At 40.1% G+C, this 17,271-nt stretch overlaps 1 protein-coding gene across 1 annotated transcript; it reads right to left on the bottom strand.

The window, feature by feature from the left end:
* Positions 1 to 3,756: 3,756 nt before the first annotated feature.
* On the bottom strand, positions 3,757 to 16,929 carry ywhae1 (tyrosine 3-monooxygenase/tryptophan 5-monooxygenase activation protein, epsilon polypeptide 1). Its single transcript, XM_054794843.1, has 6 exons — positions 16,732 to 16,929; positions 14,352 to 14,551; positions 12,195 to 12,301; positions 8,815 to 9,021; positions 8,474 to 8,610; positions 3,757 to 4,860 (listed from the first exon to the last, which is right to left on the bottom strand). The coding sequence occupies exons 1-6, from the start codon at positions 16,793 to 16,795 to the stop codon at positions 4,808 to 4,810; spliced, it is 768 nt and encodes a 255-aa protein (XP_054650818.1). The 5' UTR covers positions 16,796 to 16,929; the 3' UTR covers positions 3,757 to 4,807.
* Between the last annotated feature and the right edge of the window lie 342 nt (positions 16,930 to 17,271).

The raw sequence follows: 17,271 nt of genomic DNA, 5'->3' as shown, positions 1-17,271 counted from the left end.
AAAACGAAAATAAAGAGTAGTGACGACGTTCATTAGAAATGTATCGGAGAAGAAATAGAAGCACCTATATTCATTTTCTTTTAAAGAAATAGTAAGGTACAAATATAAAAAAAAACGAATATTTAACACTGCAATGCAGAATTTCATATACATGCTGCAGATACGCAGACATACTGTATCTAAATATATACAAGAAACGGAACACAAAGCGAGGACTTGGAAGTATACCTTACCTCAAATAAGCACTCCCAGGCTATAGGGAGTTCATGGCCTATAAGTACCGCATCCATCTTATGAAAATCATTAATGTTGTAATCATGATAACACACGCGCGCACACACGCAATCTAGGGATGGGCGGATTGTTGCGTATTGGATTCATTCCAGTGTGATAGGATTGATATTTTTATTTTGATCGCAATCATGATTAACAAAAGTGAAGGCAAAAAATAATTCAATAATCTTGAAAATGTATTGATACCAGTATTGGTATTATCAATACTGGCCATGTATTTACTTGGCATCGGATCGATACCAAAATTTGCAGTATCGTCTACCCCTACTACAAGCAAAAACATCAGTTTATGTGCCTTAATTGCAGATTTTCCATCCTGGCATTAAAAAAAAAGTAGGTAACCTCTCTTGGAGATGAATAAATATCCATCTGGTGTTTCAAATAGTTCATGTCGCTTGAAGTGCTATGCAACTGCACAGTCTTCTATGATGCACGGTGCTGGTGAAAGGAAATAACATGTGCACACATCCTTTGACCTGTGACCCTGAATGGAGGCATTTCTGGCAGCCTGGCATCAACAGGAAAACTGTGGCCTTCACACACACACACACACACACACACACACACACTTAGACTGCGCTGCCTTGAAACAGGCGTGTGGCTCTTCTATTTTTAAATAAGAACACATAGCCTAAAGTGGAGGACCAAGATAAACGAAGTTGTTGCTAAATGTAAAGTGATGGTCCATAAAAACAGGTAGAAAGACAGAATACTAATTTATGCAAATCATTATAACAACACCAATCAACAGTAATCATTATGCATTAGGGGCAGTGCCCCACCTGATCCCGCAGGAGATGCTGTTTTTCTTTCTTACTAACACAGTATTGGGTATTTAAAACTTGACATGGGCGTAAGAAACATACAGTGGTATCTCGCTTTACGTTCGCGACCCTAATGAGGAGAAGTGGTATAGAAAATGGATGGATGGATGGATGGAAACTTACGTTGACAAGGACGCAAGGAGCGGTGAGAGAGGAGAAGAGGGGGCGGCATATTCATATTCTTGGATTCAATAGTGTTTCTTGCCTTCTTTATCAAATTGCTGGCACTTGCAACTATATTTGGCCCCATGGCGGGTTATTTTGCTGTTCAACACAAAAATGCATGTTGACAGTGAGTCAGCAACGTGTAGGGTGGTTTGTTTGGGCACTCGATTCCTGGGAAACTAGTTTGTTTTCTGCGGAAAAAGTGCCTATTTTTGGAGGGGAAAAATGTGCAGGGATTCATTGGAATGGATTAGGGAGAGCACTTGCGGACTCAGGAACTAAGTGACAGAAGTACTGGATTTGAGACAGTTTAGGACTTGATGTATTCATTCTTATTTAAGCGTAGTGCTTGTGAATATTCTTATTCATCCAGCACATTGAATCGATTGAACGCCCTGAGGATTATTCAAGAGTAGTTCCAGAACTGCACTCTTAGAAACTGTGGGATAATTTGTCAGGAAAACGCAAACACGTGCTGGGACTTGCAGGTAAATCCTGACCCAGTGCATGCGAGTTCTGTAACCAGATCCTGCTGAGCCCTCTGGTCAGTCCAGGGCTGAGAAAAAAATCCCACAAATGTCACCTGAAAATAACCTCGGCTATTTATAAACGACTATCTGCAGGAGAGGAAGTTCGCAATATTTCATTGACTGTTTTGTTTCTTGGTCAAAGCAGTAACACTTCAGTGACAACCCCCAAGAACACTGCAAGACTTTCCACAGGAAGTCAGGGGCGGCCAGAAGACGCAGATTAGATGACTTCAAACCACAACACACCCTTTGGAGGGAAATTAATGCAAACTAATGTGCTGTTAAAGCACACACATTTATCGACTACTGTACAGTGTACAGGTAGCTGAAACGGGTTTAGAGTGAGTCAAGATTAGCTGAACCTTGCTGCCATCTTCAGGTCAGACAAGCCTTAAGTTGCCATAATAGCCTGACCATTGTCCACTGTTGCTCCACTAGGAGTACTTCCAGGAATAAGGTCATATACTCTCGAAGGCTCTTGGTTTATTCTTGAGAGACTCCTTTGCTAATTAGTTATGAGTCGCCCCCACAGGCTGGTAGAACCATCCATTACCCATCTTCAGTTTCTCATCCAAAATGAACACATGGGTCCATTCATCGCCACTTCTATGTGGTAAAGTCTTCATGTAGCAAAAACAGGCCCAAAGCCTTGTTTTTGACCATCAGCATGGTGGTCTTGCCGTCATGTTCAGTATTTGACTGCCTCGGAGCACAAGTTGATACCAAAAGACATCAATTTTGGTCTCATATGAGCAGCACATTCTCCTAGGTCCTTACGTGTGTCTTCTTGAGAAGGGACCCTTGCCAGAACTGCAGGATCTCAGACTAATTTGTGCTTCCTGGTGACAGTTGGTTGTGTGGATCAAGTACACTCAAACCTCGGTTTTCGTTATTAATTTGCTCAAAAAAGGTCAGATGAAAACCCAAGTAATATTTACCACTTTTCTAGTTTGTGTAACATTCTCATTTGAATGTGCCTTGCAGCAGTGATTCTGAACTGATGGGTCGCGCAGCTGTTTTCAGTAGGTTGCAGGTCTTTGACATGGGGAAAAAACAAAAGACAAAGTAATGGAAAGACCTTGTGTCTGTAAATGCACCTCACATTCTTGTTGGTGTGATTCACCGCTATGAGGTGGCAGCCATTGCAAACAGTCCTTTAAGAAAAAAAATGGCAAAATGTAAAAATCAGCAATTTCACACAAATGAAGTCAAAATATTGAGAAAAATTTATAATCCAACAAGAATTTTTTTACAAGATTAATGTAATATTGAGGAAAAAAATTTAGCAGCAAAGAGATGCAATATTAAAGAAAAATTACATTTTTTTTAAAAGTTGTAATATTATGAGACAAACAAAAAAAGTTTTAATTTTTTGAAAACTAATTTGGGGAAAAGTTATTACAAAAAAATTACAAAGACTTAAGAAGAAAGTTTAAATATTTGGAAAATTAAAAAACAGCAAAAATGGGATAAAAAGAGCAAAGTTCATACTAATAATTCGCTTTTTTTACCTATAAAAAATATACAACTTATTAGCATATCTACAAGTGTTACGTTACGCTGGACCTCCCTGGAAAAAGTTTGTCCACCCTTGGTGTAAACTAAGGTACTGCAAGATTTGGCACGGTATGTGATCCAAGATGGCTGAACAAACAAGCAACACAAAAACGTACCAAAGGGTAAACGCGCATTATTGTACAAGAACAGAGGACAAATCTGGGCAACAATTTTTGTGAAAACCTGAATCATACAAAAATCCGGGTGCACGAAAACCAAGGTTTGCCTGTACTTGTTTCACTCAAAAACAAATGAACTGGATTTTTTTGGTTGGTCTCTGTTATAAAAATTTACCATCGAGATGATGGACTGTTAATGTTTGCAAGGGTGTGAACCTACAAAATCACCAAAATCCCTGTGGTGAGAAAAGGCAATACAACAAAAGGTTGTGTTTAATTTAGATTGTTTAATGTTAATTCCATGCTGTGTTTCAGTAAGAACAATACAGATTCCCTGTCTGTGGCTCCAGTCAGATATCCAGTGGTACAAATCAGCTCCAAGTTACACATAATGCAGCAAAACAAGAAGAGAAGCAAAAAAAAAACTGCAGTGAAAAACCAAAAGGAGACTTTAGTATAAAGTTTGGGAGAAGCAGCAGTAAAGAATGTTGATTTGGGGGCTCTCTGTGAAGCAGTGCAGCCAAACGCACTTGTCGTTTAAACAAGTGACTTGACTACAATTATTTCCTAATTAAAACCGCTAATGATAATTCAACCTTCAGGCATGTGTGCACCGTTACAATATTTCAGCACAAGGTACAGTCCAAAGACAGCTACAGAACCAAACAGAATGACTATTGTGTAAAAGCACTTCCTTGCTCCACTTGGATATCGATCATTTTGCCAACGTCCTCTGAAATACCAACATAAAAAGGGCACTTGTACAGTACTTCTTCAAAGTGCCCATCAAAAAGTTAAAACGACTCACATGACATTTCACTAAAAACAAGAGATAACAGCTCCCATGAACTAAAAGTCAACATTTTCAGTAATAAAAGTTAATTTCTGTAATTACATTAAGAAAGATTCTCAATACATCCAGCAACCCATACAAATATTGAGGAAAAGCAAAAACAAAAATACAATCATGAAAACAAAGAACATTTTCAGAATCGCATGTACCAGGATGAAAAAAAAAAAAAAAAAAAGAGGGGCTTCTCTTCATCTTTCTAACATTGTATTTCCTGACTGAATTAAGTGGTATTGTTTTCAATGATGTAAGGACTAATATCAAAAATAAAAAAGAAGAAAAGATAAAGTTGTCAACTCCAAGACCCTGCTGGGTCCTGGAGGAGCAGAGGCTCAACAGAGGAGGAGGCGGCGGCGAGGAAAAGAAGAATGGGGCAGAGGACAAACGAGGAAGACAAGGAGTGTGAGGAGTCGGTTGGGGGAGGGAGGTGGAGGGGGTGTTAAGTTGTTGGCTGATAGTGGCAAAATCTCACTGTGCGTCATCCTCAACATCTTGCAGCGCCTCTGTGTTCTGTTCCTCTCCTGCAAGACAGAAAAGTAGCATGAAGCTCAAACACAGTCAGAGATCCACACTTGGCAGGTTGTGACATTGCGAAGTACAGCTGTATCCCATCCCTTTGGAAATATGGCACTTTTCCCTAAACCAGGGATCTCAAACGCAACTGGGAGGCAATGCAGCTAAAATATGGGTGAGGCTGGGCCGCATCAAGTATTCTGTTCGAAATCACGTTTCAACCAAGTGACTGGAAGTCAACTTAACAGTCTGACTCACAATGTCATCAAAGAAATAACGCTATAACCACCACACTGCATCAGATAGGTAACACACACACACACACACACACACACACACACACACGGAAGCTACTACTCCTACTAGTGGAGGACAATAACTGTTACTAGTTGTTTTATTTAGGAAAGCATGCTGGGAAACACCAGTGGTTAGCATGTTGGCCACACAGTCAGGAGATGGGAAAGATCTGGGTTTAAATCTCCCACCCTCCAAAAATATGTTAGGTTAATGGGAGACTCTAAATTGCCCATAGGTACAGTATGAATGTGAGTGTGAGTGGTTGTTCTATATGTTGTTGTGTGTCTATATATTATTCTATATGTGCCCTGTGATTGGCTGGTGACCAGTCCAGAGTGCCTCACGCCAAAAGTCAGCTCAGACAGGCTCCAGCATACCCCCGTGACCCTAGAGAGGAAAGGCGGCATAGAAAATGGATGGATGGATGCTGGGAATCCAGAAGTGATGCCAGCAAAGTTCAGATGGCCCAGTGTCAGTGCACCTTAAGACACACTTTGAACTCAATGCATTGTAGCACACATTGCCTGCCACTAGATGGTGGTGAGTTACTTTTAAGGTTACTGATCAGATATAAAAACGGGGAAAAATACTTGCACCTTGTTAATCATGTGGCAATTAATTCAGTGACTCAAATAAACAGATGATGTTCTGACTAACTACTCCAAGAAAGTTGCTGCAGTTGTCCAAGTTAAAACACATCATGGAACATGCACAAGATCAAGGCGTACAGAACAGAGGAAACATTTGGGCAACAATTTTTGTGAAAACCTGAATCATACAAAAATTTGGGTGTACGAAAAGGTTTGCCTGTATTTGTTTCACTCAAAAACAAATGAACTGGATTTGTTTGGTTTGTCTCTCTACCATAGAGACGATGGACTGTTAACATTTGCAATGGTGTGAACCTACAAAATCACCAAGACGAGAAACCGGTCTTTCCCTGTGGTGAGAAAAGGCAACACAACAAAAGGTTGTGTTTAATTTAGATTGTTTAATGTTCATTCCGTGCTGTGTTTCAATAAGAACACTACAGATTCCCTGTCTGTGGCTCTAGTCAGACAACCAGTAGTACAAATTGGCTCCAAGTTGCTGCAGTTGTCCAAGTTAAAACACATCATGGAACATGCACAAGATCAAGGCAGCACGCAGAGAAGCTAGCCAACTATCAAAACTACAGTTGAAGAACGGGTTGCCAAGGAAGTACAACAAGCTGTCCATCCCTGAGACACTAGAAATTGTCTAAACAAAATTCTCGGTGCAAGCTGCTTAATTGAAGAGTAGGTCAAGATCAAGATCAAGATCAAGAGAGTTTTATTGTCATGTGCATAGTAAAACAGCAGTTATACCATGCAATGAAAATCTTATTCTGTTCATTCTCCCAAGAAAAGAAAGAAAACAAATGAAAGAATAAGAACATAAGAAACATAAACACATAAACATATATACCAATAAATTAAGCAACAACAACAGAAGAGACATTAATACAAGTAAATAATACAAATAAATAAATAAATAAATTTAAAAAAAGTGCTATGAGTGTGTGCGTGTGTTGCGTGCGGCGTGTGCGAGTGCTTTGTTGAGGAGCCTGATGGCCTGTGGGTAAAAGCTGTTTGCCAGCCTTGTGGTCCTGGACTTCAAACTCCTGTAGCGTCTGCCTGACGGTAGGAGTGTGAATAATGAGTGTTGTGGATGTGTGCTGTCCTTGATGAGGTTGTGTGTTCTGCGTAGGACTCTAGTAGGTAAGTAGAAGCCAGAAAAATAAACAGGATGTTCTCCACTGGACCATCCAAGGTGTACTCATTGTGGTCGGGCATTATGACAAGAACCACGCATCCAAAGCTAAGACTGAACAGGATTGGAAAAACATGTGACAAAGTAAATTTGACTTTGATTGTGCAAAGTAAGTATTTGATCCCCTACCAACCAGGGTGCATTCTGAAGTGACCATAAAGCACAGAAATAAGTTCTGTCCCTTTAAGAAAGTACAGTGGAACCTTGGTTAGCGTCATTAAACCATTCCAGAAAGTCAGACTCTAACCGAATACATTTTTTCCAAAAAGAAATACTGTAAACCCAATTAATCTGTTCCAGAAAGCCGTTTTTATAGTTTTGCATCCAGAGAGCCATTCAAAATGCACATGAATTCATATAAATGGTGAAACAAGGAAAAACCTTGGTGACCCCTGATGTACACTAACCGGAAAATGGAAGCAACCTGAGGCAAAATTTTGGCATTACTCATCTTCTTGACTGGATTGCTCAATAAAATATGAAATTTTAAAATTATAAAACGTGTAACAATATTTAACAAGCCCCAAAAAAAAACATTTATAAATGTATTCATCATGGCTGATTACTAGTTGATGAATCATTAGGCCTGTCATGATAATAAATTTTGCTGGTCGATAATGGTGCTGCAAATTAGCGTCAATAATAGATATTATCGTCAACATTTTTTTTTTTATTCTTTATTGTCATGAGGTGTAATTCACATTGAAGCACTAGATGGTAGTCAAATATAGTGTACCCGTGTGAGCCACATTAGCTTGACGCAGATTTGACTGTATGTATGTTTAAAATTTATGCCATACAACCGTATTGAATGGTTGCATTTCTTTTACAATGTAGCAAGCGACACTGTAAGTGTGCACCATTTTGTATTGTTCTGTTTGTATTTACATTGCCAACCAAACGCCTCAGTAAGCGTTGACTGTCGGGATGAAGGCTCCGCTGCTCGAGGCACCTCAATCAGTCGTTTTTTTTCCCCCAGTTGAGAAAACTGTCCATGTCGGTTGTTGGTGTTCATGCGCTCACCTTGTTCATTCTGTTTAAAATTGTCGGCTGTGGCTTTCGCCTCAGAAACCATCGCTTCTGTCCCTTCATTCATGTTAGCGTATGCTGTCTCACGAGGCTAACTGCTAACCCTCTGTATCCATTCACTAGTAGCCCCGCCTCCACAAAGAGACTGAATGAGAGGAGCGCAGAGTGAACCCTCTTGTCATCCAGCTTGTGTGGCACAGAGAGACGAGCAGATGAAACACACACGCATACATGCACATGTCAATTTATTGAGGGCATCATAATTATCGACCTGTCTTTTTTATCGTTTGATTATTCGATTTATCAATTATAGTCACCGGCCTATTAATCATTTTAACTGTCAATGACTAGTCAACTATCAAAAGTCGTTAGTTGCAGCCCCTTATGCATAAATAATTTTTAGAAGTAGGAAGTAACAAGGGCCATATTTGTTCACCAGTGTATATCGGCTTCAAATTATGAACACTTTCTTCAGTTTTCAGAAATGAAAACCTTCTTTCTTACCTTCTCCCTGCATATCTGAAGTCCATAGTGTCAAGTTGTCACGTAACAACTGCATGATGAGCGTGGAGTCCTTGTAGCTTTCTTCACTCAGAGTGTCCAGTTCTGCAATGGCGTCATCAAATGCAGCCTTTGCCAACCTGAGTTGAAATGCGGGAACTTTATTGGCACATATTTTAATGTTTGGTCTCAATTATATGGTTTTGACACAACTCACTGTATAGACATCCTATATTTTTGTTCAATTTCATGTACGAAAAAGAAATCTACCTGGTTGGTGAGAATAATTTAATAAAATTTAATAAAAAAAAATACTATCAAAACCATAAGACAGCAACAAGAACCTGCAAGCTCGATCAGGTGAGTTGAGGATCTCATAGTAGAAGACGGAGAAGTTGAGAGCGAGGCCTAGGCGAATGGGGTGTGTGGGAGGCAGCTCAGTCATTGCAAGATCAGTAGCACTTTTGTAGGCCACTAGGCTGTTCTCAGCTGCCTCCTTTCTGCTGTTGTTAGTGGCAAACTCTGCCAGGTACCTGTAGTAGTCACCCTTCCTGAAAGCACACAAAAAGAAACATGACAGCAATTAGGGTGAGCGCTGTATGATTAGATCCGGGCTGGGCAGTATGTTGAAGAGCTATACTGATATTTTCTCTGATGAGACAATGGTATGATATGGTTTCATTTATTTCAAACATGCATACTTCACAATTCACAATTCCATTTATATCCATGTAAGCTAATGTTGTGTTTAAAATACTGAACTGGGTTGTCCTGGAAAGTTGTGTGGGTGCGTGAGTGTCAGCCTTTTCAACATCTCTCCACTCCTCTAGGGAGTATTAACACTGCGCCGTATTATAAGTCATCACAATAATGGCAGACGTCCGTGCATGTGCAAGCTGGGAGCGCACCTTCGTGATGACGGTAGAGTGCAGAAACGGTAGAAATATAAACATAACTCTTAACTGTAGAAATGACAATAGTCAAGAGAAACTGGGAAAAATACAACCGTCTGTGAATTGACTCATAACTGAACTTCAAACCACACATCCATCTCAGTATTTAAAAGTGAATTTTAATCCCATGTTCTGTATCATGCTAAATGTCAGAAAAAGACAAAAGAAAAATTGTCAATGCTAAGCTATAGCCTATCACAGTGACTCAAAAATTGATCTGGATTTCCTTAATTTTATAATGTGAAGTTGCTTTTGTTTAAAACCCTCGGACTGGCTAACTCACGTCGACATAAGCAGTTATCAACATAACCCAAAATACAGTAGCCATTTACACTTGTTACTTGTGCCAGAAACCTACGGTAGTGTGTTGACATTGTTTTCCTCCATTTGCAGGGCTCCAGACTGCGACTAAATGGTTGCATTTTGCGACTAAAATATGAGACATTGCCAGTACATTTTTCATCTAGTCATGCATGTGCAACCAGATAAAAGTACGCACATTGACAAGGGACGCACTTTGTCCCCTATTACCGTGATGATGAAAAATACTGTGTAAATCTGGGGTCAATTGACAACAGCTTGTCACAGTCTAAGCTCACATTTCAATCGCATTTGATCGACTTTTCGACCATCTTTGTTTACGCATTTTGCCTGGTTCCACTGTCTGTCTGCCGGCAGTTCACTAGCTATCTTGGTAGAGTTATTCGCCTACCTTATGACTCCTAATGTGACTTTTTTTTTTATGGTGACATTTTGTCTTTAAAACAAAGAAGCAATTCGGTTCATTCCAAGCTTGTTTTTGTCCCACAGGGAATCTACAACGGCTGTCACATTTAAGGTGTATGTGCCAACTTACTTTTTTTAAAGTGTCACTTAACAACCTTGCCCTGCCACTCTGATGTTGAGTAACTCACCAAACAATATTTGCTTCACCTTAGTATTTTTATACCTCTTCAATTCAGAAATGATGCCTGTATTTAATGACAAATGAGCACAAGCTAGAATAAAGACAATGAGCACACTGTTGGAGTGGAGATGTGCTTTGTATATAAAACAAACAGCTCACCTTTACTTTCTTTTTGTCAATGTATTTTTAATAGTGCTAGAAGATGGATACACCTACACTATCATAAACCTGCACACTCAATTTATACACTTTTACACAGGACAGATTTCTATAAAAAAGATATTTAAATTGTTATTTTATTCTGTTAATTGTGTCATTTTTAAAAAAAACAATATACTGTATATCATTGAACAAATAATTCCCTGTGTATTAGTATTACTCTAAAACAGGCATCAAAATGAATTCAGGTTTGTGTCAAATAGTACAAAATTAGTTTCACACATTTATAGGCAAAAAAACAACAAGCTGTCCCTTATTTGTTTTTGCTGAAGTTGGCAACCCTACCAGTTAATTATTTTAATGTTACTGAATATTTTTTGTTGCAAACAAACTTCTGCAGGGCGGCAGACAGCATGTAGATTCACACATTCCTCATATTGGAGTTTGTGTCAAGTTTTAAGGTGGTGAAAAAGATTTTTTTTTTAATGCTCTGAACTCAAAGTACCGCCGTATTACCGAGCTACCGCTTATTCCTTGCTGACTACCGCAGACACTGTCGCTAAGCGTCGACTGGAGCCGCCGGGCTTCTGCTCCATACCGCCTCCCTTCTCCTGCATGCAGGAATGAGGGAGATACAGCGTAAATCCAGTCTATATCGATGTCAATGATATGGTTGGTTTTCATATCGTGCTTAAAGTAAATATCGATATATCGCCCAGCCCTATGAGGAAGTTAACAATACATGTCAACACAAACGGACTGATTTTTCATAGAAATTACCCATGTGTCGACAAAATATGTATGTTGATGTTGGCTTAATCAGGCACTTAATAAAAGGACTTGATGAGTTGGTCGATTTAGCAGATTATCGACAAAATGGGGCGAGTTAAACCAGTTCCACTGTATGTATAACAGTGTCTGCAGAGTTATTTTTCACACATGATTGGATAATGTGGATGGATGGATAATTTGGATAATGGATAATTTATTGTCGCCGCACGGTGGTGCAGTGGTTAGCATGTTGACCACAGTAACAGTCTGGAGATCGGGAAGACCTGGGTTCGATTCTCCCTTTTGTGGGTTTTCTCCGGGTACTCCGGTTTCCTCCCACTTCCAAAAACATGCATGCTAAAAAAACATGCGAGCTACTAGCGTTCATCCCCCGAAGTTATTAGTGTTCGACACTCAGAGGCGTCCTTGCAAAAACTCGCCCAGGACTTTAAGTTCCGCATGAAACGCTTAGATCACTCTAGTAATAAATTTAATGAGGAAAAATAGCATAAAATATAACCGAAACGGTACGCATGTGGACCGAACCGAACATGCAGAACCGAAATGGTTCAATACATCCATGTGAACGTTACACCCCTAACTTTGTGTTTTGGGTGCCCTCCGAGCAGACAAAGTCAACTTTAGCTACTAGCTTCACGTCATCATAACCCTTATTTTAAAAAAGTATTGTCCTTAAAACAAACTGCTTATGCCTTCAGTAAAGCTCCAATTGTTTCTGTATTCAAGAGTTTAAAGGTTGTTACCCCTGTCTTGCGTCCACCCAACTGTCTATGATGATTTTATTTGGTTATTGTTGTGTCGTATATTGTATGTTGTAATCTCATATCTGTGTGTCTGTTTCAGATCCCTTGACATAAGTCAAGGGGTTTATCCTGTGAAATACATTTCTCCAAGTTAGAACACGTACACTTACATTTTGTTGTAGAAGACCTTAGACTCTCCAGCCACAGCTGCGGGGAGTAGGTGCCTTTCCAGTGCATCCAGAATGTCACCACAGATCGACTTAAGCTCATCCTCAACCTACCACAAAAGATGCAAAGCAGGTCATTATACAACCGAGCAAAAGCATTGATCATTTACTACTAAATGGTACTAACAGTACTAATGTAATTGAACTTTCAAATAACTTTTCTCTCTCTCTTCTCATTGTATTCATCAAATTTAGACACATATGTACATCTCCAAAAGTCGAATAAGTATTAGCTGAAGCATAACTAGACAAAATTCAAGTGGCGCTCGCACAGTTTCATTTTGTCTTCTCATCAAATATAAGTTCAGTATCTTATATTCACTTTTTAGGTACTGTACATTAGATGGAGTCTAGGAATGCACAGATAATTTTTTTCACTTCTGACACCTGACATTGGAGCTCTGCCGATATACAACTCCGATTCCAGAGCTCTGTTTGCTTTAATATGCAACCATGCTATAAGAAAATCAGTGAATGTAGCTGTCTCCACACATGCAGAGCACACAAGAGCTCAGCCTGACACGTTCACGGCTTCACAGACAATGAGACAACACAGAACTCTTAACATCACACATATCTTCTGGGTCACTACCTTATCATTATTGTTGATTTTATATGAGGCTGTAAAGAACTCCTCTGTACAGGCAAATATGATAGCGTAAGTTTTGTGGTATGTGGATGGCCAACTGTTTTGTGTGTCTGTGAACGCATCAGGCAAAGAAGCGCCTGTGTGTGTGGTGCGAGTGAGGATGACAGCTACGTTCGCTGATACTCTTTCGGCTACGGTTGCTGATATTCTTCTAGCTAAGTTTGTTGGCAACAAGAAGCTTACCATATTTAAGGAAACCTGCACCTTTTTTGGAATTTTGCCCATCATCCACAATCCTTATGTGAGACATGAACACATACAGTACGTCTTTCTCTTTTCTGTGCTTTCTAAAGATCAAAAAACAGATAAAAAGAGCAGCTCAGTACTGCACATAATGGGATCCACCGATGCCACCTACAAAGACCACAGTCAAAACACCTCCAAAAATGTTTTATGGTTTTATATACAGGTACATGCTGTGACCATGTAGTAACAGGTACATTCATGATAACATGTAATACTGACAGTATTTTGCATATTTTGGCTATTCTAATCATTACCGGAACCTCTGCCTCGGCGCATTGATTCCACATAGCAACGTCATAGAAACAAAATATGCAGCCTTACCTTTTTGTAGTGGTCTGAGGTATTGTGAGCGCGATGCTGACGCGCTGCAGCCAAGTCTGTGGTGAAGTTAGCCGGCTGTAGCTTGGTTATATGTGCGTCACATTAAATGTAAATGGAGCATTGTTGGCGCTTTTTGGAGTATTTTTCAGAAGGCTTAATAGGCGGAATAAGTGGTTCCCATATGTGCAGTACTGAGCTATCTCTTTTTATATCCTTAGAACGCACAGAAAAGAGAAAGACGTGTTCATGTCTCACATAAGGACTGTGGATGATAGGCAAAATTCCAAAAAAGTGCACTTTTCCTTTAAAGCACAGACATGGCTCATGGATAGATCGGAAATCTCAGATATGTGAATGACGCAAACCCAATATCAATAGTGGATTGAATCAGCCCAAACCCTCGTTGTGTGGTCAGCTTCTTATAGTCAGGCAAGTTTATTATTTGAAAGTTTTGCAAGTTTATTATATATTTGAATGATGGAGTCCTTCTGGCGGAGGCGCTAAAAGGTAAAAAGTCCATCTAATATACACCTAAAAAAACAGACATATAAAAATAAAGTGCTCTAGAAGAATTACCCGATAAGCTATTGACTGCCGTCCAGCAGCCTCTCCCATCTCTGTGACACACTCTGGCCTCTCCCTGAGAAATAGTCAGCTCTAATTTCCTTTCATGAAAGCAAGAGCGTGCACAACTTGCCAACTATGACTCAGATGCAGTCTGTTCAGGAGCATCTAGTCGTGTATTAATAAGAACCTGTGATCTCACATCAGTAGGTATTGATACACGTTGAAAATGAGAAGCACATTTGGTTAAATCCGTGCAAGGGCTTAGATGTTTAAAGAACGTTATTTCCTACATTATCTGTGGTGGGGGAAAGTTTTACCGTTTTCCTGTAATCCTTCACCATCTTCAGCTTATCTTCTTCACCCTTGCTCTCATCCCTCTGTTCAATACTGCTGATTATCCGCCAGGAAGCTCTCCTAGCGCCAATCACATTCTTGTACGCCACTGATAGTAGGTTCCTCTCCTCCACTGTGAGCTCCACATCCATGCCAGCCACATTCTTCATGAACACCACCATTTCTGTGTTGTTGAAGACACATGCAACACTCATTTAACACACAGTTTTGAATTGATTTTCTAATGCCTGGCTTCCTCAAAGAACAACATCCAGGGTTTTGTGTAGTAATTATTTTGTGGCGGCCCGCCACAATTAAATTTGGACTGCCACAGAAACATTTGGCGCTAACTTACAAAACATACATAGTTTTGGCACTATCTGCTCACATCTGTGTGGCATGTGCAGCTTGTGGTTACAATTACGACCAGTAGATGGCATTGTAACGCTGCACAGTCAAATGTACTTCAGCTTGCTTAAGGAAGGTGGTCTTCAATTTGCAAGCTTGACAACATAGTGCAAACGGACACACAGTCATCAAAAAGAATGACAGTCTTATTCAAAGTATGAACTAAAAGAGCACCACATCGACCATTCGACAGTATGTGGGTTAACAACTCCTAAGCGCCACCAACAAAAACGCATCTTTAACTTATTTATTTTGCAAGGCATGCTGCGTAGTCCAGCGGCTACTCCCCCTTAGGCTACAATATGATGAGATATTATAAGTACAATGACGTGTACATTATCTTTAAAATCTGTGCACACTTAAATGGCGCCAAGGACAAATCCACTATTTTTCCAAGTAGGGCCGTATATTGAAAAGTCGAGCTCAAGTGCATCCTGTTTCCACTGATTTTTCTACAGTTTCTACAGTTTAAATTAGAGTCCACTGGACATCCAGAGCCCAGACTTGAATCCAATTGAACATCTGTGGGAAGACCTGAAAATGGCTGTGCGACTTGATGGCGCTTGAGAGGTGCTGTCCAAGTTGGGTCAAGCTGGTGGCATTATGTCCACATACTTGAGCATGTGCACACACTCATGGCTCTTTATTTATTTATTTGTTTGTTTGTTTGTATTAATGTCTCTTCTGTTGTTGCTGCTTAATTTATTGGTATTAATGTTTCTTCTGATCTTATTCATTTTCTTGTGTTGGCTTTCTTTTTTTGGGAGAATGAACAGAACAAGAATTTCATTGCATAGTATAACTACCTGTTTTACTGTGCATATGACAATAAAACTCTTGAATTGAATGTAATTGCTTCCAAAGGTGTATCATTAAAGTATTGAGCAAAGGCTGTGAATTCTTATGTACATGTAATTTCTTAGGTTTTTTATTGTTAATAAATTTGCAAACATTAAAAAAAACAATTTCATGTTGTCTTTAAGGGGTGTTATGTGTAGAAATTTGAGGTGGGAAATGAATTCATTCCATTTTAGACTAAAGCTGTGGAAGAAATGAAGCGCTGGATGCACTGTATATACTGTGTACTCGTATATACTCGTCGTATGGCATTAATACACCTTTATAGTAGACAAGACAATGAGGTTGATTTCGTCATGTTTGTGAACGTACTGTAAAAAAGCAGTGTTAACTTGAATGCATTCCAGACAGGTTGCCATGTAGTCAGAAGACCATCAATCGCTCTTTAAATACGCTGCTCCAAATCCCGTGAGTGAGTCATGGCACATTCATTTAACGTTACTGGGCAACGTACGGCTGGAGCACAGGCATGCGTCTAAAAACAGCCACCGCAAAAGACCTGTAATGGTATGACGGGAGTGAACCACATCAGAGAGGGGAGGCTGATGGGCTCATTTTTCGTCCATAGAGCCGCACTTTTTAGCCAAGAGAACCGGGAGAGGGAACACCCTATCAAGTTAACAGCTGCACCTCCCACTTGCACACAATGTACTTTAGGAAGCTAACTTTCCACAACACCGCACAACTGCTTCACTGTTAATGATTAATAGTATTGCACTGTGTTTATTATAAGAAATGCAACTGGTGCAGCTACTGGATTAGCAGAGCCAGTGTTTAACTAAAGAGCTACCGTGGTGCAGGGAGGCAACTCCTGACAGCTCACGCTCTACTGGTCCGCCATTTTGTTGTAGCCCTTTCGCTAAAGCTAGCCACTGTTAAGTAACTTATGTTCAATCCCCTTTCACTTCTGGGTTACCGGCAATGCCAACAGTCTGCATTTTGAGCGGGTATTTTCAGACCCAGTCATAGCCAGCGTACCTCCAATGGCAGCAACGGCTAACATTTTGCTACCTAAGAAAAGCACCCATTCTGTTAACATTAGCTGTCTAGCTAGAGGAGAGCATGTCCCATTCCGAGCCAAGCATAAAGTGTGCTTACCGTCGTATCGCTCAGCCTGCTCGGCGAGCTTTGCCTGATAAACGAAATCCTCTCGGTCTGCCATTGCGAATTGAACCGCAAGTAGGGAACTGTCGAAAGTGACAAATAATTTACAAAGGGGAAAATGCCTAATCTGTCAGCGGTTCCTACAAACCCACTGAGTTGAGTGGTGGTGCTCCGCCCAACCGGCAGAACAGTGACGGGGTTTGGAGTAAAAATGGCGGCCAGTTTCATCCGGGTATTCACATGCACTGCCTGCGCGAATATTTCGCACACCATTTTTTTTCTTTAATCGAGGGTATTATACTGAATTTGGCCTGCGAAAATTATGTTTTAGACTTATGTCTGTAAAACACCGAGTTTATCTCACACGCCGACAATTTTCAAGGGAATGTCATGCGAATGTGGCGTCCACCTGATAGAGTCAATTGGTAACTCTCTTGCCAATCCATACATCTTTGGTTGTGTTTCCGGTGGGACTTCCCATTCATTTTTAGCGCCGCTTCAAGTAATAAAAGCATCACACCAGGGGTGTCCAAA

Source organism: Dunckerocampus dactyliophorus, chromosome 12 (assembly GCF_027744805.1).
Source record: "Dunckerocampus dactyliophorus isolate RoL2022-P2 chromosome 12, RoL_Ddac_1.1, whole genome shotgun sequence".
Classification (NCBI taxonomy): domain Eukaryota; kingdom Metazoa; phylum Chordata; class Actinopteri; order Syngnathiformes; family Syngnathidae; genus Dunckerocampus; species Dunckerocampus dactyliophorus.
Note: the sequence above shows the minus strand (reverse complement) of the source record. Positions and strands in the feature narration are given on the sequence as shown.